Source organism: Strix uralensis, chromosome 13 (assembly GCF_047716275.1).
Source record: "Strix uralensis isolate ZFMK-TIS-50842 chromosome 13, bStrUra1, whole genome shotgun sequence".
Taxonomy (NCBI): Eukaryota; Metazoa; Chordata; class Aves; order Strigiformes; family Strigidae; genus Strix; species Strix uralensis.
Genome location: NC_133984.1, coordinates 884,271 through 908,223, shown reverse-complemented (window position 1 = coordinate 908,223; position 23,953 = coordinate 884,271). Strand labels below are relative to the sequence as shown.

Genomic DNA, 23,953 nt, shown 5'->3' with positions numbered 1-23,953 from the left:
TGGGTTTGAACTTGACTTCTGTACTGCATAAAGCTTTGCAGATTGCCTCTGACTTTGCATGTTGGTTAACCGGCCTCCCCAGGCAGTGCAAGGGTTTCATCCTGGAAGGGCAATATTAAAGGGATGTGTAGATGCCTGAAAGCTCACAGCAGTCTGTAACAGCAGGGACTGGGTGGGCTCTTCCCTGGGAGTGGGGTTGAAAGGGGCACCCAGGGAAGGTCCCGCCGTCATTCTGCGGGTCCGGCACCGCGGCGCTGTGTGTGGGAGCTCGCTCATTGGCGTGGGAGCCTCCACGCTTCTCAGCGTGGCAGACCTGTTCTCGACAGGTTTCCGTGCTGTTGTTGGAGGCGGTGCTTGAGGGTTTAATGCTTTGGAGTGTAGAAAGTAGATTTGAATGAGGTTAAAGCAGCCCTGGAGCAGCCTGTCTGCCCGGTCCTGCAGAAACCCCGTGTGCTGGTTCATGTAGCGTCTGTAGAGACAAAGGCCTTACTCTGTCACTGCAGTTTGTTACAGTCAGACGTTGGGATTTGCCTATGTCCGACCAAACCTAAAGCTCCTCTGGAAAAGGGGGAAGAGGAACGAGTCTGGCCCCCACACCCGTGCCCTTCTGCTGGCAGAGGAACGGCAGCAGCTCTCCAGGCAAGTGCTAGCTCTGCACTCCTGGCAGGGCTTGGCATTGAGGAGCCTCCGTTAAAAATACCCTGTCCCACAAAGACAGCTTAGCTCTGAGCCAGCGTAGGGCACGTTAATGAAGATGTGCATCAAAATCGTCCATGTGGATGCACAGAGGCCTTCTGTCTCGTGGAAAGCTGCTTGTTAAACTGCCCAGTATAACCAGGGGGTCTGAGTCCAAGCAAGACTCGTGTAAGCGGTTTCTCTGATGCCACTGGCTAGGCCAGCATGAAGAGGCTACTCGTGTGCCCAGGTCGGTAATGCAGCTGCTGCTGAACCAATCCGACTTCTTAAAAATCAGCCTGTCCTCTTGTTTTTGCCCTGGTTGTATCCTGGTACTCTCCCAGCAACACTCAGTACCTGAGCCTTGACTCGAACGGGTGCAGGATCGGACCCTGCTCTCAGAACACGGCTCTCAGAACAAAGAACAGGCCCTGGCTGGGTATAGTGAGCTGAACGAGGCCTCAGTGGCCCCATTAGCTTGGCCAATCTGCCAGCCCTGCATTTGGAGATGGTGTTGGCCATTGCAGGGGCTGAGGGGGAACCGCGGCCTGGAGCTGCAGGTGGAGTCAGCGACGGCGCGGGGCTGCCCTCAGCCGGGTATCGGCCCTGATGCCTCCTCAGCCACTTCCAGAGGAAGGACGTTGGGGAAAGCATCGCAGAGGAGAAACGCAGAGGCAGATCTGTGGGTTGCCCCCCCGACGTTTTCCCACTGAGGTGTCACTGAAGCCTTGGTTCGCTGTGGACCTGGTTTTCCAGCCGCGCTGGTGGCACTGGGAGGAGCTGCCTGGGGCCGACTCCAGACAGGACGGTGGCTCACTCTGCGGGGACACTGTCCCCCTTCCTCCTGGAGCACGTTGCACTACAGCAGCTAGTGCTAAGCCGTTTCTGGACTTTAGCTGGGGAAAAATGACTTGCTGGAAAATACATCACTCTCCTCTAGCAATAATGGGTTCTCCTTGTGCTTGTCTGCTCCTTGCTGGTCTTCTCCATCCTCGCTGGGGCTTTTGTCCAGTAAGGGCTCTGGTTACTGCTGATAACTTTTAAAATTTTCTCCTAAGTTCTCAGCTCTAGTTGTCTGAAGAGACATCAGAGCTATACCCAGCTTAAAAACAGTCAATTGCTTTGCTGTGGACCCGGACACCTCCTAGACCTGAACCAGTTACACTCAGTGAGTTAAAGACATCGAGGACATGCTGATTTAGCCAGGAACCAGGACCCTGGGCAAAAGAGAAGCGTGCAGTGATCAAATGAAAATGCCTTCTTGAGGATTTGGAGACCAGTGTGGTGCTGAGTATCACTGTGCTGCAGCGCTGCAGACTGTGGCTTGCACTGTCTTACGGCAGAGGTGATGGGAGGAGGGTGAGGGAGCTGTTCACAGAGACCTTGGGAGGGCTGGAGGAGATAAACTGTATGTGTGTGTGTATCTGTATGTGGGGGAGACCTCAGAAGTCTGCAGTACTGGTAACACACCACAGCATTTACAGAAGTGATACTGGAAGCACTCTGGTGTCGCTGACCTGATAGGATGTGCATAACGATACTCACCAAATGGGATCCCTTCCACTGGAAAAAAATCACATCCCTTTTTTTTGTTACTTCTATGGGCCGGTGTCTCTGCCTTTGAGTGGAGTGGGAGTGCAAATTCCCTGTCCCCTGCAGCAGCTCTGAAGCGATGCTCAACCTGCAAAAAAAAAAAAAGTTTCTGTGTCAGCACGGTGGAGTTCAGCTGACGTGTTGGTAGTGGCCCTCTCCCTGGTGAGCACCCCCGCTCCGTGGGCATCCTCCGGGCAGTGGGAGGAGGGGGATCTCCTTGCAGCCGGCAGACGACGAAGCAGCTCGTTTTCCTGGGCTGTAGTCACTGTGCATGGAATCTAGGGCCCCAGGTTGGTGCAAATCTACACCAGACATGCTTTAACCAGAAACTAAAAAACAGTAGCAAAAAAAAAAAGAACAAAAAACCCTTCCACAAAGCCAACCCTCCCCACAACCGCCGAAGCCGTATCTTCGGACACGGGCAGGAAAGACGAGGAGCGCGCGCGGTATCTGCCTGCTCCAGTTGCAGGGCGTATCTTGCCCCTTGTTTCGGGGTCGTTGATAGGTGTTTGTTAGATTTTGCTCCAAGCTGGAGCAGCTTGCCCTGCGCCTTGGCGCCGTCGTGTTGGCTTTGCCGTGTGGCCAGCACAGCAGCACCATGCACAGGGGCTGGAGAACAGGCTGGGGACCAGCCCTGGGCCAGCTTAAACCAAGGTGCAGTATTTTGTGCTGGCTTTTTCCAGCCCAAGCAGCGCCCTGACACGCTTCCCGAGAACTTGTTGGCGCAAAGGGCCAGGGCAGGAGGTTAAGTCGTTTTCAGGTGTTTGAGTGTGTTTTTTTACCTTCTGCCACGCACGAGACATGCAGAGAGATTTTCATCCTTCTCCTGTTGCCGCTCCTGGCTCCTTCCCGGGGAGGATGTGGGCGTTATCCATGTTTTGTAACGTGTCTGACAGCCCACGGGCTCGCAGCAGCAGCTCGCTGCTGCTGACCGAAGAGTTTCCTCTTGAGTCACCATGTGAAGACTCAGCTTTTCTGGCTGTTTTTTCTTGAGAAATTTTTGGAATATCTTATTTATTAATCCTGTTGGTAGGACACTGGTAACCACAGATGTGGCATCCCACAGCCACCCGCCAGCTTTTCACGGGTGGTTCTGTCGTGCTGTGTGCCAGCGCGGCTCCACGGGGCAGCAGCGGTGGCCCCACTGGTTGTGCGGTGGCGTGTGGCTGAAGCCTGCCCTTCAGCGGCACAGAGCTTGAAGAACTGTGAGAGATAGAGAAAAGAAAGACAAACTTCTTTCCTGCAAACAAGCAGGGCTATTTTACAGATGTTGAACATACCACAGGGAAAGCTCCTTTGAAAGTGCTGGTGAAATTCAGCAGGCAGCAGTTACTTCTTACTAAGTTAGTTCTTACCAAGCATTAAACAAACATTTCATATATGTAAACCTTCTATTTGAGTTTCTGATAGGTATCAAGAAAAAAGCTTTTGGAAACTTCTCGTTTGTGTTTTGGTCATGGTGGACTTTTCCGCGTTGGCTTTTGTTTTGCCCAGCAGAGCCCTCAGCGCTGTCGGCTGAGCTCCTCCGGCGGCAGTGGCGATCCCCAGGTGCTGGCTTTTCCTTTCTGGGGCACGTTTAAGAACTGCCTTTGTGGCTGTTGTGCTTTTATGTCACCGAATTCTCCGTGCCTGTGAATGTGCGGTCACGAGTTGTTCAAATGATGATAAGAGCAGCAGAAAAGCCTCAGATAAAGTTTATAAGTAAAGCCTAGAATTGAGGTTGCTCTCTGCAGTCTGTTCTCTCTCCTTTTCTTACCCTGTTCCTCCAGCCAAGACTGATTATGAAGCGCTGAGGCTAGATATTTTTAAAACGAGAGTAATTTTACTAATCTTACTAAACCTTGTAGCTGTGAAAATGGAGAACAAGGGACATGATCTGTTCCTGTGCCAGCAAATGTTGAACTGGGGATCTGCAGGGCATCGGGGGACCCTCTGTTTTGGGGGCACAGAGCCGACCCCCGAGTCCTCGTGGGATGTGGGGCTTGCAGAGGCGCCCAGAGGTGGGGGGTGGCTCTGGCGGCTGCTTTGCAGGATGGGTGGGTTTGGGCTGTCCCGGTACTGGTCGCGTTGAAGATGCCCTGGGTGCGGGCCGGGCCGTGTCAGTGCTGGCAGCGGCTCCCAGCCCTGGGACAGGAGGGATGCACCTTCCTCCCCACGCTGAACCGCTTCGGATCGCTGGTGAGTCTTCCCCTTGCTCCGCGTGTGACTCATCTGGCCTCCTGCCTGGCCCTCGCTGCGCCCTTATCGAAGGAAACTCTGAAATCATCGCGTGCCGGGGGAGTGAGCCGCTGGCTCCTCGCTGATCCTGTCCGCAGGAGCGCCTGGTTTTCACTCGCTTGCCCCTGCCTGGGAAGGGTGGCTGCGGGGAGGCTGCAGCGAGACGCATCTGATGGCTCTGCAGATCATAAGATATCTCTGTGGGGATTGCTAATGCTCTGCCCCGGATAAGAGTCTGTTGTTTTCGTGTTTGTTTTCCCCGTGTTCGTACTGCTTGTACAGCAGGGAGCCACGGCTCTTGGAGCACACCCTCTCCTGCCGCTTACGCCAAAGCAGCCGTGCCAAAAGCCTGTGCGGCTGCTCTCGGGTCCGGGGAGCTCCGGGTGGCCTCAAGCGCCGCGAGGATTTGTGCAGCTCTGCCGTGTCCTTACCCACCAGCCGCCTTGCGCCAGGTTCTCCCAATGCCCCCGGGAGACGGGCTGGCGGCCCCTCCTCGACAGCACGCTCCTCCCGAGGAAGGAGAACATTCATTTGCTTGCCATGGCTCAGCTTCTTTTTTTTTTCCATTTTTCAGGGAGTTTGTCTGTTACTCAGCGTCACTAAGCCCTTTCCCCAGGATTGGGGAAGGCTGTTAGGAGAGGCGGCTGGCCTCTGTGGGATGGTGATATAGATGGGGCTGTATTTAATAGGTGCTCGCAGGTGTCACTTCCCTGTGCCACTGCTGTGGTTAGGTGGTCTTCATGAAACATGTTCCTCTCTGAACCACCGTCGTTCAACCGAAACACAAAAACCAGCCATTTCCTAAACGGTTGGGCTTTGCCAGGAGCTGAATCGCCAGCAAAGGAATTCCTGTTGTGAGTTTGGGGTGAAAGAATGTAGGAGACGGGCTGCCCGCAGAGAGGGGTTTGCCAGCCCCTCTGGTCGGGGGCGGTGGGAGCCCTTCTTGGGGTCAACTTGTCTGTAAACCCGAGGTTCAAATTCATGGAGGAAACTTGGTCATTTCCCCCCTGACATACTGGATGGATGTCGTGACCTATACAATTGAAATAAATAATAGTTGTAGTATTTCTTAATGCGCATTTCAACATTTTTGCTGATTTCTAAGGCTCCTGATCTTTTTTAACTTCCATTTCAGTTAGCCATGTGTTCTGGGCTGTCTGCCTCGCGTCTTTTTCCAGTTTCGCTGAAGAAAGTCCTCCCGCTTTGCAAGATCACTTTGAAAGGCCAGAAAAATGCCAGAGGTGCAGATTTGTGCTCTGAGGAGCTCAGGCATTCAGCGTGTGGTTTCACCTCGCACTCAGCGTGAGGAGCAGAGGGGAGCACTGGTGCCAGGGGGGTTTGTCGAGCTGCCAGTGGCGGGGGAGCGTGGGTACCCCTGTGCTGTCCCTGCCCAGCCGGGCTGGGGAGGAGGCTGTGCCAAAGGGTCCTGCGATTCCCAGGACTTAAGATCATGGCTGGTATTTCAGAAGCAAAAATCATAAAAAATGAGTCCGTACACTGTCCTTTATAAAAACATTAAAAATATGACCTCAAGAGCCACTCGCCAGGAAACCAGTACAAGCCAGTGAGTGTCACTGGGAGCACGGTGTGCTCCTTGTCTTTGCTTTAAAACGTGGCTTTGCTGCATGCCAGTCCTTCTGCTCAGCAGTATCTGTCACTGGGAAGGTCTGGGGAAGAAAAGTTATGCTGGATAATTAGTGCTCACTTAATCAGAGGTAGGGGAAGAGTGCATCATTCTCCCCAGAAGCTGTAACCCGCCTCAGTCACTTCTGGTTTTCTCCAAAATGGACCCATATACCCCAAAACTTTGTTGTCCTCCCAGCCTTGCTTGCTTGCTTTTTGTTTTGGTTGCTTTTTTGGGGTGATACGTTGCCTGACTTCTGAGCTGTTGGGGAGGAGATCCGTGGTCTTCTGCTGCTCGTGGCAGCCAGAAAAGCCTCTCTGTGCATTTACCTTCCTTGTCTGGGAGCTGGCGGAGTGAGGCCGGCTGGGTCCTCTGCAGAGGGATGGGCACGGCGGAGCGGCTTCCCTTCAGTCAGCAGCAGGAGAAGAAAAGCATAAGGAATATATGATAAATGTCAAGAATTGCTGCGTTGGTCTTTTCTTTAAATTAAACAGTAAATAAAGAAAATAAGCCTGTCAAGCGAGTTTGTGCGCTTACCGCAAGATTGCCTGGGCCAGGATGGGAATTTATGAGAATAAAAAAATGATGTTTAGGACAGCAGGCGGAAACTAGGCGGGGGGAAAAGTGGGCAGGTGACGTATAAGTTTAGGTAATGGTGCGGAGGGCAGGTAAGCAGCTTGCAAAGCAAAAGGCCTCTAGGTAGGGAGAGTAACTGAAAAATGTATTTGTACTTGAACCACAGCCATGCCCTTCTCCCTGGAGCCTGATCGACTGCGATGGTGAAATGGCAGTTTATGAGAGACTCGGTCAATAAAGGGCTGATTAGAAAAGATAAATGTATAACAGAAGTATTAGACATTCATTAATTCCTTTGCAAGAGATTTGTAAAGCACAGCTAAATATAGCAAGTTATTTTTAGAAGTTCATGCTAGCCATTTACTTCTGGCAAGTGGAAAACCTGTGTCAGTGTGTGAGAAATGGCCTTTGTGAAACGTGTCGGTATTTCTGAATCCCCACAGCATCCAGGCAGCCTTGGGGGCACTCGAGAACAGCTTGCCATGGGTTAATGCAGAGCCCAGGGCTATTTTTTAATTACTTAAGGGTAAGCAGCTCTCATTAATGGAGTAACCAGAGTGCTGTGTTCCTCATGAGATGCTTTGCAGATTTGGGACTACCTAGAAGGCTGACCGGAAGATTCTTTCTTTCCCTCATCTGCAAAAATCCACATGTTTTTGTGTTTGAGCAGCTGCAGAGTATTTAGGAGTGTTCTGTGAGTCAGGACTCATTACTCGCGTTCCTCGTGGCACATCTGGGCTCAGTCGGGGCAGCTTCATTGATTTCAGAGTTGAGGTCTTTTGGCAGGACGGTGTTTGGGGGCTTCATGCAGTTAGTACACGCTGCGTGAGTACAACAGCTCGGAGCGAAACACCGTGTGTGTCAGCTGGCAAATGTTTGCAATCCCCTGGTAGCGGTGGGTCGGGTACCATGTCCACGACAGCCTCTCCGGAGTGGCGGCGTGAATGAGCTCCATCTCCCTCATGATGCAACTGCCTGGGAAATTCTTTGGCGGGAGTTGGTAACAATGGGCACATTCTCTTCCCTTCAGGGATCACAGCCCTCTCTCTTTTGCATGCTGGAGGAAAAATGGTATTTCTCATGTTCTGTGTGTCCCGTAGCCCAGCTCTGCACGAGGAAGCAGAAAATGTTTCGTGGTGCCCAAGCACTGGGAAGGAATTTACGTGCACCCTCAGCTACTGTGCATCAGAGTCTGACAACATTTCCCCCCAAAAAAGGGGTTTCCAGAGTTCAGAGCCTAACCCTAGAATTTGTCCTTGCCTTAAAATTCTTTTATTTAAGTACAGAATGAACTTTTATTGTCTTTCACTTACTCGAAAGAAAAAAAGTCTGTGGCTGTTTTTGCTATTTCTGTTTTCAGGCTGGAGAAGAAGAAAGCAAAATGCCAAAGTGGAGCTCCTCCTTACATTTGATCTGTTCATTTGCATCGCCATAGCTCAAAATAATTCGGGCTTTTCCTTAAGGACTGTTGAAGCTGTTGCTGAGCTGCCCCATGCAGGGCACGTCCGCACCGCGGAGCCTCGGGAGCAGCTTGTTCCACCGCCGTGGGCTCGGCTCAGCTGGTCCTGCCTCACTGTATCTGCCCTCGGCTGGGGGCAGGTTAAATTAAGGACTGGATTTGCTCTAGAACTGTCACTGGCCGATGACTGCCGTGGTGAGGAGGTGCAGGGTTTTGTATTTTTTTTTTTTTTTTTCTCCTTACTTCACAGCACCATGCACAGGGAGCAGCGTGTGACTGAGGATTAGCCCACTGTCCGTTCAGCCCCTGAGCCCCGGGGGGGCAGCGATTCTCGCCCGACTGTTTCCGAGGGAGAAGTAGGGACGGTGCCGGTTTTACCAGCGGCTGCCCAGCTAACAAATGTGACCCGGCGGGGTCGGCGAGGGGATGTCTGGGTGTGGATAACCTGGGCGAGGGTACGGGCAGCCTGCTCCTGGCAGGTGTGAGGTGTACATGTGCCACTGCTCTTATACACAGCAGGAGGCTTTTTGTTGGTTTTCAAAGTGTTTATTTCTAAAAATCACTCTGCTTTCTCTCCGTTCCACCCGACATTACGCTGTGGTGTTGAGGTGGTGCAAGCACAGCCCAGCTTTTCTGGCACACAGAGATCCCGGCCCTCTCTGCAGCTGTCACCAGTGGGTTGTCACTGGCACTTCTGTTCCCATGGTCTTTGGGACATGGTTTCGTCTCTCGGCAGCCGAGGACCATTGCAGTCACACAGACAGAGGCTTAGAGAGGTGCCGGGCTCATTAGAGATGTCTCTGCGGCCTCGCGGGCCTGGTGGACCCTCGAGCAGCGCCTCCTCCTCCAGCCGTGTCCACTCATCCCTGCAGCAGCCTGAGGTGGTGCGGGGCCACATCCCCCCATGGGGTCTGTCCTGCGGCAATGGTTTCCTTCTATTTTAAATTCTAAGCATTGAGGGGAAGAAGCAGAACCACAGTCTGGTTTAGGGCTTCTGGCTGTGCTTTTTCAGAGGCGTGTGGCTTTTGCAAAGAGAGCAAAATTTTTTTTGCTTGCGGTCTTTGGTTACCTGTGGTTGCTGTGAACGGTTGAAATGAGAATCCCTGCTAGGTCTTCGCTGAGCAGACTGTGGGGCACGTCCTTCACTAGCTGCAGTCTCTGGAGGTGTGTTTATCTGTACATAAATACAACCAGAAAGTTCTTTGTGTGCCTCCTACGACTCGTGCAGCTGTAGCTGGCTCCTTCCCTCCCTCCTGCCCAGCGCGAGTTGTTCTGTGCAGAGAGATGGGGCTTTATTTTTATGAGAAGAATATAAATTATTGTGACCACAAATTGTGAGAGTTGGCATTGCTTACTGAGTGCTGTAAGGAAGAAGCGTCCTAGAGGATTTCTGATCGAATTAATTTTGGTGTGTTTCCACAGCAACGGGCTGAGCTGTACCAAGAGCAGGCAGGGTCCTTGGGGGCTGCCGGGTGGGGGCGAGGCTTTGCCAGCTGCTCGCAGTCGTGTCCCTGCCCCGGAAGCACAGCATTACCACTCCCTGCACACCTTCCCGGTGCTGGGTGAGCAGCCCCTGGGTGTGCACAGCGGGGGGAAGAACATCCCAGTGTTTGTTAAAAGGAGGGAGAATACGGGCTCATCTCCGCCAGTGTGGCAACGTCGCCCCATTTTCCCACACTGCAGATCTCTTCCCGCCCGGCTCCAGCTGCTGACTGCCGTGGCCCCTTCCCTGTCGAGCCGCTTTCCTGTGGCTGTGGCTCATCCCGGTCCCCCCTGACCTGCCCTGTCCCCCGCTGTCACCACACCGCCGTTTGGATGCCACCAAGGGAAGGGGCGATGCTCTGCGTCGGGCCCCCCGGGTGACAGCATCATCCCTTCCCCGGGCGGCCAGTGCCCGTGGTGGGGACAGCTGCCGGGGTCACCCTGGTTTGAGTTTCCCGCCGTTAGAACAACACCTGCCGTACCGTGGTGGCCCCTGATGGTGCCCATCCCACGGGTGGGTCGGGGTTGTGGGGAGCCGGTGTTCAGCCAAGGCTTGGTACGTGTACGAGGACGAGTCACGTTGCTCCGGGGGAGTCTGGTTTCCATTAAAGGCTGCTCAGGAGCCAGGCCAGGCGTGTGCAGCACAGGCTCTCCCTCCGCTTGGCCTCTCCTTTCCTAACCCCCCATCTCCCGCAGTTGTTTGGGGATGGCCTCGCCTTTCCTAACCCCCCATCGGGGATGGGGGTCTGCCGGTGCCCCAGCCACCCCAGGGGTGTCCTCAGCGGCTGTCACCTTGCCGTGGGACAGAGGGACAGACACCTTCAGCACAGCTGGTGGGCGCACGGTCACCGCTCGCAGCCGGGGCTTCCAGCCCCCAGCTTTGCTGAAGGTGGGGATGAAGATGGCTCCCCAAAATGAAGAAATTTCCTTGTCCCAAGTGAAACGAAACAGCACTGGACTAATTAAGGGGCGCTCATTTTTATTTTTCTTCACTGCTAAGCTAATGTGAGATGTGGTTTATAGCACATCCACCTGGATTTCCTTCAGCAGACAACTGACAAATTAAGCTTTCAGGCCAGACAACACTTTGAAAGGAAAACGTAACTTAAATCAGTGATACCGTTTCTTTTTTTCTGGTTAAAATAGATGGTGTTTGTCTTTTTCAAACCCCTGTTTCTGTACAAACCAAAAGGCAAGCAGCTTGCCAAGGCCCATTTCTCCAACGCCGGGGCCGATGTGCGCGACGGGAGGCCGGTGCATGGCAGCCCCTGTCCCGGCGGTGCTGTGCCTGCGCTTGTGCATGCGGGGACACAGGAGCCGGAGCTGGGCCCCCCCTCATGGCCTCCCCCCATGGAGGGGATGGATGGGTGCGGGCTGGGCATGCTGGAGGGTGGGACACGATGAGCCCCCCCAGGAGCTGCTCAGGGACCCAGCGCTAGGTCGGAATGGGTGTTCAAAGGCGGGGGTTGAAGTTCACCCCCAATCAGCATAGTCGAGGGGCTGGGCGGGGGCGTCGGCAGCGCCCAGGGAAGAGGACGAGGGTTTGCAGGAGGATGAACAAAGATTCCCCTGAGCAACAACTGAATGAGAGCCTCCGGCCCGGCCTGAAGCGAACGCTGTGGGGACTGAGAGTGAATTATTTGCTGAGGTTTTCCACCAAATCAATGACATCATTCTGTGCTGGAGTTCACCCGTTTACGCGCTCTCAGCCCCCCAGCAGCTGTGCTTAAATAGGGACATTCAGGCCTGAATCTGCCCATTCAGGAGCAAAGGTTTGACCCGCCAGAGGAAACTGCTGAACGAGGCTTTTGAGGGGAGAGCGGGGACTGTCTGCGAGGCCGCGCTCCTCCCCGGGCTGGGGTCCTGGCTGTCCCCACCTGCCATGGTTGCTTGGGGGCCCCTGGGTGCTCCTGACCCTGGGACAGGGAAGCAGAGCAGTCTGGGGACCTGCCAGGATCCCACGCCAGCCACTTGATTTCTTTTCCCAATGTCCCATTCAGTGCTGTCCAATTTTTCTCTGCCCTTCGTAGCAGTGTTTCAGAAAACCCCATGTTTGCCACCGCGGTGATAAGTTCTTTTGTCACTGAGTCTGCAATGAAAAGAACAAACAAAAATACACCCAGATCACCTTTTTCCTCAGGCTGGAAGTGCAGGGGGTAGCCTATACTGTGCAGACACAATCCTCACTGTGAGGCACACCTCATTTTTGGCCATTATTTCCTCCCAGATTTTAACAACTGATGGCAAAAGCGATTGTGCATGTCTTATTTTTTTTAAACAAATAGACAAATTTTTAAAAGCTGCCCGTTTACACAGAGTTTCTCTGTTACAGCAATCTTTCCCCTGGTTTGGCAAAGCAGGGCTGTGCAAGCCAGTTGCACGTTAACATCTGTGCTGTCACATCTTCCACAATTGCAGCTTCCTGAATTTCAGAAAGTGCCATTCCCTGTGCACCCCCACAGCCTGGGACTGTGCCTACAGCTGGAGTCCAAAATTAGGGAAAATAACAGTGTGAATCAAGTATAAAATTATTCCTTTGCTTTTGTTTTATTGTCTACGTCCTATTCCCTAAGGTCAGGCAAGTTCAGCCTCCTCCTGTTTGTATCTTGGGTATTTGCTGTTGGAGAAAGACCAGCCCCCCAGACAAGCACGTAACCTTGTGCAGGAAGATGTGAGGCTCTTGAATCCATCCCATCTCCTTCCTGTGCTCTGCCCGCAGGAGAAGGACTCGGTCCCTCCTGCGCTGGAGCGTTACCTGCGGCCGTCCCAGCTGGCACGAGGGGGGCGGCTGCGGCATCGGGGCCGGCTGCCCCGTCCTGTCCCGCCTCTGCAACAGCGGAGCCGCTGACCAAGCTGTGAAGCAACTGCACAGGATGCAAAGACACAAAGGATCCTTTGGGCCAGAAACTTCTCTGCAAAGTCCAAAAATAATTTGGGCTGAGCTGCCAACCGCTATCGGGAAGTGTCTTTGCTTCAAGACTGGAAGTTCCTCCCCAGCCAGCCAGGAGTGGGTCCCAGGGCCATCAGCAGACGCTCTGTGACCCCCGAAAGAGGGGCAGTTATTTAGAGTCCAATCTTTTCCCCTCATGTTTATTTTCTGACTCTACAGATTTTTCTCCCATAGAATGAAAGAATTCCTTTGCACGGTGGCAAGGCTGGCTGACAGCCTCGTGCCCCGAGGAGCTGTGCTGATGCACGTGTGGCACCAGGGATATCTGCCTCTCTGAAACCCTTCCTGGGCAGTGGGGGATGCTGCATGTTTTCTTGTAGGGGAAATGTGTCGGTGTCCCTTCCCGGACGGGGCAGGGCAGGAGGCTGTCGATCGGCTGGCTGTAAAATTCAGTGCATCCATTAGTACTGCAGAAACATTTTCAACAACACTGGAGGGAGAAAAAGAAAACAAGAGAAATGCTCTCTGCAGCCTCTAATGGTTATTCACATTGCAACATTTTCTGAAGTGCTTAAATTCATGATGCCTGTGGATTTTTCTAACCACCTCACTATAGTTTTGTTCCATTCAGGTTAAATTTCTAAGATTTGCTGCTTCTGTGTAACAATTGCAGAAGTACACAGCCTTATTGCTCTGTCCTTTTCCAGGTTACTCATCGGCAGTACAGAAATTCTCCCAGACATTGCAGTCCTTTCAGTTCGACTTTATCGGTGACACGCTAACGGATGATGAGATTAATATTGGTAAGTTTTCTTCTTTTTGATTCAAACTTTCAGTAACTGAGAAAGTCTCTCCTCTAGGAATTTGCCTGCACTGGTGGTTTTTAAACAGCATCAGGAGCTGGGTTGCTCAGATGCCTGTCAGCTATTCCAAGGGGTATTTTACAAAGTTGGACTTTTGCAGGTAGAGTTTCACATTCCCAGTTCCGTGGGTAATTTTCAGAGGTTTTCCATGGCTCTAGCCCTGCTCCCTGCTGCCGGGCAGGACAGCAGTGCGGCACTGGCCTCCCAGCAAGTCCCGCTCCCCAGTGCCGCAGGCGGACTGGGAGCACATGTAGCCCTGGGCATCGGCCACATCTATCACTCTGGGCAGGCACTGCTCCTCAAGCTGCCTTTGCTCTGCTGAAAACACCTGACAGAAACAAAGCTGCCCCACGCTGCCCTGGAAAAGGGACCAGGCTGCAAACTGCCAGGAAAAATGTGTCGTTGTACAGAAAATAACCCCCCATCTCTGCCTTTGCGCCAGGGGAGCCTGTGGCACGAGTGTCACACTACTCCCCGCGCATCTGTTTCGGGATTAACAATCATTTTACGTCCCTGCCAGCCGGGTGCAACCCTGCAGGTTACACAGCTGCCGGCTGCACCCAGGGAGCTCAACCGAATGGCCTAAATGCCCTAAACCCAGTGCTTGTCAAATTAATCCTGCTCTGGGCTGTGGAAGGGCTGGTGCAGGGCTGTGGGTGCTGCAGTGGGGATGACAGGAGATCCCCCAGCTCCCAAGGGCCTGACCCTGGCCTATGGCACAGAACCCTGGGGGTGCCTGCCTGGGCCGAGGGGAGGGGCCTGCCCGTGGCCGGGGACACAGGGCATTAGCCGGGCTGCTCCTGGGGGCTGAGTCTAGAGAAAAAGAACAACAACAAAAAAAAAAGCTTTTGTCAGGCTGTTGTTGAGGAGCGGCTGCAAGTGTGACATTGCTGATGTCAGGTCTCTTGGCCATCACTGAAAGGGGAAGGAAGTAAAGCCTGTTCTTTGCGCTGTTTTATTTAAAGCAGTTTAAAGCAGATTGCAGCTCTCCCTTCAAAATCTGATTTCCTTCTTGGAAAGCCTCTAGGTGAAACCCACTGGAAATGAGTCAGCCTCCACATCTAATGGCAACAGAGGTGCTGAACTTCCAAACACATCTGAATAAGGGAGGGGAAAACGTTGCCTTATAAATGCCTCTCCTGGGAGCAGAGGGATCTGAGGCGAACGGCTGCCCAACGAAAGGAGCGTCCCTCCTCTCGGCTGGAAGGGACAAAGCTCTGACATCCCATGCCCCCGCGCTGCCTCTCCCCCTGCCTCTGCTCATGGGAGGGAGAAGAGCCCCGTGCCGTGAGGCAGTGCCGTGAGCTGGGGCAGCAGGCCCCCGTGCTCGGAGGGCGAGGAAGGCTGCTGGAAATGGCAGAGGTTGAATGGGGGGGATTGTGGGCGGAGGAGAGAGAAAAGAGATCACAGCAAATGTAAAACACTCCGTGGTGAAACCAGCGCGTTTCCCTACTTCTATTTTTGTTGGGGAATGTTTGTTTTGCTGTTTGAAGAGGAGGTGCCTGGTTCCCCCTGTGAAAAAGCCGGAGCTGTGTTCCTCCTCCTCCACCAAAGCCTGCAGTGCCTGCTGGGGCCGAGCCGCTGTGCAAGGCTCCTGACTCCTGAAGCAGCAGCAGGGCGTCGACATCCCCGTAGCAGCTTCGAGGTCTGCGTGGGAGCACAGGAGCTCATTTGATGTGCAGGATATGGGAATGAAGCAAAACATTCGCAAGCGCTTCCTATTGTACTTCAGGGAACGTGTTTGATCTGTAAATACAACCAGTGGCACAATTCTTCCTTTATACGTTGGCAGACGGCAGGCTGACCCCCCTGCGTGTCAGGTGGTGGCTTCAGAGGCTGTGAGTGTGAGTTGGGACGTGGGCACTGGGCCGCTGTTGTCTGTCGGGAGCAGGGCTCTGCCCCAGGGACGTCCACAGTGACAGACACACCCGCGTTACACGGCGGCCGCGTCCCTCCGCCCGTCGCCTGGAAACACGTGCCCGGACTCCTCCTGTAGAGCCTGAAAAAGGAACATCTAGTGAAAATTCTAGGTGTTGGCATTTTTGCTGTAAATTCAGGGCTGGATTCTCTTCCTCCCCGTGATAATTCATTTCCTGGCTCAGTTCCCCCGTGTCTCTGTGCGCTTCAGGTTTCACATTGTCCTGAGTAACCACAGCGAAAGTCAGTGTGTTGGCCCCGTGGGGTGAACTGCTGGGACGTTGCATGTGCCGGGCTCTGGAAGAGACCTCTGAAGTTCCTGACTGCTGGCGAGGGTTCTGTTTGGCTGGTGCCAGCTGAGGGGCTGTGTCACGAGGCTGTGGTTTCTCCCCTTTGTGTCTGTCTCAGCAGCTGCAGAGCGAGTCTCTAACGCTGGAGGCTTGTGCTCGCTGGCTGCGCAGCAGCGTTTGGGCTGGGTTTAGCAGGACGGCTGCTTCTCCCAGGGTGAGGGGAGAGGGCCCTCAGCTTGCGCTGGAGCACAAACACATCCTCTCGCCTCGGCCGTGGGATGAGCTCTTGCTGTGCGTGCTGGGTTTGTTCCCCCATGTTAGCCCTGCCAGCTAAGGCCTGCTGGAGGTTCTCTGGGCCATTCTCAGGCAGCCTTTAAATCTCTCTGCTCTGCAGTGAGTGCAGGTCCTGAGCTGCAAGAACAAGAACTCCAGCGCTGCTCCGCAGTCGGTCGCTCCCAGGTACACCCAGGCAGTCGGATTCTTCCCCGCTGGCGTTCAGCACACGTGGGCAGGCAGAGGTTTGCCCAGCCTGGCCTTACAGCCTCCCACAGAACGGAGCCTTCTGCAGTGTTGCTCGTTTCACTGCTCTTCTGGAGAGAGGTTTTCTCCCCTGCTACAAATTCAGTCCCTTCCCATGTTCTCCTGTGGTGGGCAGAGAAAGGGCTCTGTGCCCTCTTAGTGATAGCCCTGGTGCTGTGGGGGGAGTCAACTGCTCCTACCTCGTCCCTTTTTTTTCCCCAGGCTAAATAAACCTTGTTGTTTCAATTTGTTAAAGGTTTCGTGTTATTTTTATTGTAGGTGGACTCCTAGGAAAGTTCTGCTCAGTGAGATCTTTTTGTTTAATTTTTAACATTTTGGGGAGTGGTGTCAGTTCTGTGACCATTCCTTCATAGTTACAGGGACTTTGTGCTTCTTGTCGCTGAACATCATCTTTGTCATTCCAGGCTGGTTTCATTTTACAGACTCGTCCTGGCCCTGGAGAGCTCCTGCAGCTCCTCACGGCTCGGGCAGAGGTGCTGGGCCCGTTCTGGCGTTGCCGCAGCCGCCCAGGCACGACCGTCCAGGCAGGACAGGCAGCTTGGTCCTGCCCGCAGAGCCCGTCCTGCTGCCACCCGTGGTGCCGGCAGCTGCCCCTTCCCCGCTGCTTACATTACCAGCTTTTCCTAATGAAAGCTAATTAACGTGTCTTCCCTTCCCAGGGTGTTATCTCCCTCGTTGCTCCAGGCAGCCCCTCCTCTCCAGTGTGGAAATAAATACCCGTTGTGGTCATGGCCAGCCCTTACTGATGGCCCTGCCTAGCTTGGTTTCTGCCAAAAAGGGGCAGCTCTTCCCTGGTTCTTGGCGAACTTTTAGACAGCGATGCTGGGGGTGCAGCAGATTCGGGTACCCCAGGGTGTGTCCCGTGCGCCAGTGCCACATCCCAGCCCCACCAACCAGCCTCTTCTTTTCCTTACAGCTGAGTCCTTTAAGGAGTTCGCAGAGCTGCTCCAGGAGGTAGAGCTGGAGAGGTCCATGATGGTAAGATGATCTGAACTGTGCTCTGGTAATTACTGCCTCATCTTGATGTTTAAATGCTAAATCACAGCACCACGTACCTCGGTGTTGAAGCTTCCCGTCGGAGGGAAGCTGGGAGCACCAGGAATGTTGTGCTTTGCACCACGTCTGGGGGTGCTGGGCCAGGAGGGAAGACGTTGTCCCCCGCAGTGTCCAAAACCTCTCACAGAGCCCCAGGAGCCCGCCATCGGCAGCAGGTTGGCTCTGCAGAGTGTGTCCGAGCTGGTAACAGGCTGGTTTTGTGGTGAAACGAAGCCTTAAAGGAGCAAGATGTGTTTTTAGCTTCGTTTCTGCTGGGTGCGAGCACACCGGTGCCGCTGTGGCCCTGCCCTGGCCCGCACAGCTTCCGCAGGGCTCTCCCACTGTGTTGTGCCCTCTGCCTCCCCAGCGCTCCTCTGGAGCGAGCGTTGGCTTCCCGTTTCCCTCTTAATTCCAGGAAAAACACGAAGGGTAGGCTCAGCAGAGTGCTTTTAGAGCATGCCAGGAATGTGCTGCTTGGCTCCGCTTCTCTCTGCCTCGTGCGGCAGCGAGAGCTAGTGCCAGGCTGCGGGCTGGGCCAGCACCGCAGTGGTGGCTGGGCCGGTGGGACGCCTCCGGCCGCTCCACAGGTACACAGGCAGGCAGGGAACCCCAAGAAACCAGTAAGGAGCTGGAGGAAAGCAGTAAGGTCGGTCTTTATTAATTACAGCCCAGGTACAATTGGCTCCTTTGGCGGTGGGTGGAAGGGACTGTTTCAGGGAGGCTTTTAGGGATGCTGTCCAACTTTTTTAAATCTTTTTTTTTTGCCCTCCCATTGTAGGACCAGTCCTTTACAGTAGCTCACTCAGAAGGTTTCACACTCTCACCATGTTCATCAGCTTTAAATTACCTGAAAGGGCTGTGGCAGTGTAGAGTCCTATCCCCTTCTCTTCCCCTCTCCCTTCTCTGGGGCTCAGGAGACAGCCTGTCGCAGTAGAAACGGGGACGGGAAGAGTCGTGTCCCAGTGCCAGGGTTGAGCTGGAGCCAGTGGTGTAAACTGGGGTGAGTTTGCCTGTGGATTCATGGAGAGGGAGTACAGAGCACATCCCAGGAAAGCGTCTTTCAGACATCTGACAGGACTGGCAGAGACACAGGCAGGCTTTCCTTTTCCCTAGCCATTACTGTGCTGTTACTCTGTGACAGATAGCCTGCTGTCACTCTTCTGCCTGGCTCTCGGGAGAGGGAAATCCGTCGTTTATTTGAGAGCCGTGTTCTCAGAGCCATCAAGCCCAGTGCTGTGTGGTGAGACACACCAGAGCATGCGAAGGCCCCGGCAGGGAGCCAGCCCCAGCCCTGCCTTCGGCTCACCTGAGCCTGGGCCCTTCCTCACACCTTCTCCGAGAAGCAGCCCCCGCCTGTCAGGCCTTGCTGAGCTCTCCAGATGGTTTCTCTTCGGAACAGGGCTCGTTTCAGGCCTGCGACGAGTGTCTGCTGGGGCTGATCCTGGTTAGGGCTCACCCCACGCCTGGCGTACCTTGAGTGTCCAGTGCTCCCAGGCCGACCAGGACCAGCTCTCCTAGAGCAGGGTGGGTGGCAGGACCTGTCGCTGGTGGCTTGTCCCTCAAGCACAGCCTGTGACACTGGGCTGGGGGAGCCCACCTCTCATTTACAGGGTGTCCCCAAGGCCTCGTGTGCCGTGATTGGGGTTTTCTGTGTATTACAGATGGGGAAATGTGGATACGGATGGGTTAAGTGACTTCACTTGCAAGTCAGAGGCATTAAAATCTAAGAGTTCTTGGCTTCCAGCCCTGTTCAGCCTCTATTTAGGACAAAATGAATCTGTCTCCTGTAATTAAACTGTTTCTTTCTTCGTGCTGTAGGTACAAAACGCCAGTGACTTGCTGATCAAACCTTTGGAGAACTTTCGGAAGGAGCAAATAGGATTCACCAAGGTAAGGCTTGATTGTTTATTTATTTTTAAATTTAACAGATTTGTTTTCTGTGTTTGAATTCAGTTTTTTCTCCTGGTTTTTGGGTTTTTTTTTAAAAGTAGACAGTTGTACTCCATTTCAACTTCATGCTTTCAGAAACTTCCTCATCTAATGCTGGCTCTCAGCTGCTGGCACGAGAGAGTCCATGCTGTGACTTTTAGTCTGATTTTTCAATCATAAGAGGCTCCAAAACCTTTTCCTGAATTCTTTGGGCTCTCTTCTGGCCAAGTTCCAGCGCTGTCTCCATCCTAAGCAAGGAGTGCTTGTTTCGACCGGTGATCAAGAGATACTCCTTGCTTCTTCCTCTCTTCTCCCATTTGTTCATTCAGGGCTGTTGAGAATAAAACACTTTCTTTGGATAAAGTGTTGGAGCGGGAGGGAGAGCAGCAGAGGCTGGCAGTCAGAACTTCATTATAGTCATAGGGCTTTTGTTGTGAAATATTTAAATAAAGCATCTAATGAGTCTTTCAGATGGACCAAAATTTAAAGAAACAAAACTATAAAAAGCAAATCCTGCACATGTTGAGCAGAAAAGGTTATTTTTCCCTTGTCTGCTATCAAGAAATCCAGGTTCCACTTTACTCGGCGGCAGCTTGAAATGGGGCTGGCGCTGCCCCAGCTCAGAAATGGAGATGTTTTGGAGAACACTTGGGGCTTGGATTCAGCCCAGCCCATCTGGAGTCTTTGACGTTTAATAAATACAGGATTTGAGAAGCGATACTTGATCACCATCCTGCCCTTCAGAATCCAGCCGTACGGCGGTGCGTGGCGGCCACCTCCCCGAGACGCCGGCTGCCCGCGCTCTGCCGCCCGGCGCAGGGGAGAGCTCCTGGGCTGGGCCACGGGCTGCTGGGCTGCCAGCACAGGGAGGTGTCCGGGCCGAGAGAAAACCCCCTCCCAGTGGATCTGTCTGCATTAACCATGGGGCCAGCCCGTGTGTAGAGAAGAGTCACGGGGGCAAGGTCAAGCTTCTTTTTCCCTCTGTGTTTATGGAACACTTCAAATCAAGAGGGCAACGGCCTGAAAATGTGAAGATGACATTATTAAAACGTCCTTCAGGCTGCTTTCTTCTCGGGTGGCCCTTAAGGTGTGCGAGGATTACTTTGCCTGCAGCCCGGAGCGCGCTCAGCTCCCAGAGCCATGCCACGTCCCGCCTGTGCATCCCCTCCCGAACTGGCTGCTGCCGTCGCAGCACGGTCGTGTCTCGGCACGCCCGGTGCCGTAGCCCTGGCAGCGGGGAGCTCCGGGCGCTGGCACGGATTCACCCGGCAGCTTCCAGCCCTCCTGCTGCCGGCGCAGGGTGCTGCGGGTGGAGGCGTGGGGTGGCAACCGCTGTAGGACGCTGCTCAGGAGCAGTTAAAAGGGATAAAAGGACTCTTGCAGGTGGCTTGGAGGTCTTTGTGGTTGGGCTGCGGGTTTCGTTTCTTAGGAACACGAGCTGCAGAGGTGTTGGGGGCAGCTGGATGGGCAGAGGGCTCTGCTCCCACGCAGCAGCTCACGCCCCAGCACCTTTGCGGGAGCGCCCACGCCGCCGGGGATGTGCGGGGACATGACGCTTCCTCCCACAACGCCCTACAGTTTCATGGTGAGCCCCAGCCCTCCCCAGAGCCTTGCCTCACCTCCGAGGCTCTCCTGACAGGAGCCCGGGTCCCACTGGGCTGTGTCCTTGGGGCCTTGCCTCGGGCATGAAATCTTCCCGGGCTTGGCCAGGCTCCTGGTGTCGCTGGCCTCCCTCAGCAGAGGCGTGAAATACAAATGAGGCTCCTCACAATGGGGCTCTGTCAGTGAGGGCTCCCTCTCCGCTTCTGCCCTGCCTCTGCTGACTGGCATCGCCCAACTAGGCCCTTCCTGATTTACACCAGGGGGAGAGAGGCCGGGGCCAGGCTGTGGAGCAGACTCGAGCATGACACAGAGAATTTGTGCCCTCTGCTTCGTTTCCCATGTTTTGGCAGAGTTGCCTTCTGTGAGCTGTTTTCTGTTCTCTGCGCGAGATGCTGAAGCCAGATAGGAAGAGCCTTTGAATCGGGGCTTTGTGGTGGCTCTGGCTGGAGAGCAGCCAGCCAGGCCGGCCGAGACATCTGAGCCTGCACTAACCCCTTCTCCCGGGGCTCAGTGGGATCTCCTCGGTTGGGTGGTTGCTCCCGCGCAGGGGAGCCCCCGGGGTGTCACTCGCAGCCGCCCCCTCCAGCCCCCTTCCCCTGCTTGCCGCAGCCCCTGGGGTTGTGGCTCTTCCCAGGACCCATCATGAATGTTTGTATGTGTAGACATCAAGAATAAAAGCGGAGGATCCGGGATCCCCTGAGCTGACCCGTTTTTCAGCCCTGGCACTTCACTCTGCCCTAAAGCTAAAAGGGCTGGTAAGGGGTGAGGGCAGGGGGTGCAGCACCGATTTGGTGAGTGTGTAAAGGGCCCAGCGTAGTCGAGACTGCTGCGAGCTCTGCTCGGGGGTTTTCGTTAAAATCCTTGCAGCAGTCATTAAGTTTAGGAGGATTTGAATAGAAAAAGTTTCATTCCGATTCCACTTTTTTTTTTAAAAAAAAAGAAAACAAAAAGCAAAACAAAGAAGTCAGAGGGGAAAAGCTTGTTTGGACTCATTGTAAGCTGCGGGAGGAATGTTTACTACACTCTGGGATGCTGAATAAATGCTGTGTTTTTCCAAAAGTTCTTACATAGCAGAGAACATGTATTCCTGAAAGCATTTAGTTAATTCTGTTATTAATATTTCATTAATAATAATTTTAAAAGAAAGGGAGGACAGTAACTGCCGCTTGCTTTCATCTCTGTGGGAGCAAGATGTGAGGAGCATTTGAGAGAACTTTCTGGGTGAGGGGAAAAAATAGGTTAAATTGAGTGTGGTTTTACAGAAATGCTCTTTCTACACCCCTCAACAGCATTTTACTTCATGGAAATTATCTTTTCTTGTATTAACTGCTGATGCATTGTAAAAATTAGTTAAACTCAGGCATGAAGTACTTTTTTCCATATGAACATATTTCTCCTTTTCCCATTTCTCCTCGCACCGTTTGCCAGAGGAGGCTGCAAGCCGCAGCAGAACCGGCCACCCGTCTCGTGCCTCCAGCTCCTCTCCAGCAGCCGCTTGTGACTTCCCCAGACTGATTTAGGGTTTGATCTGTTCAGTGCTGCTTCTGTATGGAGTGGTGGTGAACATGTCACCGTTTGTGCTCGTTACTGGCCATCTGTGAGCGCGGTACCTCTGCTGGGATGGCCGCAGAGTTATCGTTGCCGTCGTCAAAACGGGGCACCCCAGGGCGGGAAACGCAGCAGAAGTGGATTTGTTTGATAGTTACAGGCTTTCAAGTCGCGGTGTTTCCCGGGCTCAGCTCGGAGCCACGTCGCAGCTTTGCTCTGAGGAGGCAGCGGGGCTGGGGCCGTGCGGGCAGGGGGAAGCGCCCGGGGCCGGCTGCGCGCCCGTGTCCCACCCTGCACGTCCTGCTGGGTGCTGATCCTCCGCCCGAGCCCCCGATGGCGCCTTCGGAGGTGGAGGCTCCTGTTTCTCTCCAGTTTGTTTTGCTGTTCTTTAAGAAGAAGAGAAGCAGCTGGGCTCCGCGCTTGCAGCTTGCTCTGCCTCTTCTCCCACTAGCATTTCAGAGGCTCCTAATTAGCAGCTAATGGTTAAGGGGGAGTTTTGGTAAGTCCATTCACCCCTTTCCCCCCCAGTCCTCGGCTGCTCCGTCTCTGGCTCGGGCTGGAAGGGGACGGCTGCCGCGGGGCTCCGCAGAGCTTGCCGCGGGTGCCGGATCCGCCTGTGCATCCCCGAGGGCTCCTGCTCGTTTCTGGTTCGAGCAGCGTCTGCTGAAGCCCCAGAGCGAAGCTGTGGGAGAGCACCCTCCTTCCCCGCAGCCGGGTGGAACTGCCTCACTTCCTCCTGCCCAGCAAATAAGTGAAAGTTGGGTGGCTTCTTGGGCTTGGCCAGTCTCAGTGGGAAGGTAATGCTGCCCTTCGCTGAATATTCATGAGGAATTAATTTGTACTCATGTTTCCAGATTGTGCTTCAGTCTGGGTGGTTTTTTTGTGTTGTTTTTCATCTTGGCTTGCTCTGTTCAGCAGCCAACAAGCTGTTAGAAGCCTTGGCTTGACAATCAGGAGGGATTTGTAGTTCATCCTTCTGCTTTTCAGTTATATATTCATTAGCCAGAGTGGGAAGTGATTGGCAAGGCCCCTTCTAGTGGCCAGAAGTGCTGTTGTGCGCTGCGCTGCTTTCCACACAGCAGGAGTGAGCCGTGCTCCGCACACCCGTATCCATCTCGGCCGTCATTCCCGATCCCCTCAGTTCCAGGGAGAGCCCAGGGCTCCGCACCCCTCCGTGGGCGCTGCCAGAGGGGGGCACTCCCTGAAGGAGCTGCTCTCTGGCCCCCAAGCTCCTGCTGCAGGAAAAGCTCTTCCACCGCTTTTTGTTTCTTCCCACCGATCTCTCCACCACAGAGATGACCCTCTGCCGCGGGACGGGCCGTGGCTTCCCACGGGGCACTGCCCGGGTGAGCTGGGGGCAGAGCTCTGCATCAGTCCCGGCTCGTGGTCAGCCCTGCGGCCGTGGTCCTGTGGCCATCTGCACGGGCACTGTGGCCACCCACAGGTTGTGCTTCCCCAATGGACTCATGGTCCTGTGGCCATCTGTACGGGCACCCTGGCCACCCACAGCTTGTGGTCTCCGCCATGGGCTCATGGTCCTGTGGCCATCTACATGGGCAACGTGGCCACCCACAGCTCGTGGTCTTGTCATGGGTTTGTGGTCCTGTGGCCATCTACATGGGCAACATGACCACCTACAGCTCGTGGTTCCCGAATGGACTCATGGTCCTGTGGCCATCTGCATGGGCACCGTGGCCACCCACAGTGGGCTTG

At 54.2% G+C, this 23,953-nt stretch overlaps 1 protein-coding gene across 4 annotated transcripts in view; it reads left to right on the top strand.

Moving 5' to 3' along the window:
• The window catches only part of OPHN1 (oligophrenin 1), a 59,132-nt gene that overhangs the window by 5,918 nt on the left and 29,261 nt on the right, over nucleotides 1–23,953 (top strand). For all 4 annotated transcript variants that reach the window (XM_074882572.1, XM_074882571.1, XM_074882573.1 and 1 more), the window contains exons 2-4: nucleotides 13,224–13,319; nucleotides 17,043–17,104; nucleotides 18,980–19,051. In XM_074882572.1, coding sequence (XP_074738673.1) covers nucleotides 13,224–13,319; nucleotides 17,043–17,104; nucleotides 18,980–19,051 — 230 coding nt within the window. The remainder of the gene's footprint in view (nucleotides 1–13,223; nucleotides 13,320–17,042; nucleotides 17,105–18,979; nucleotides 19,052–23,953) is intronic.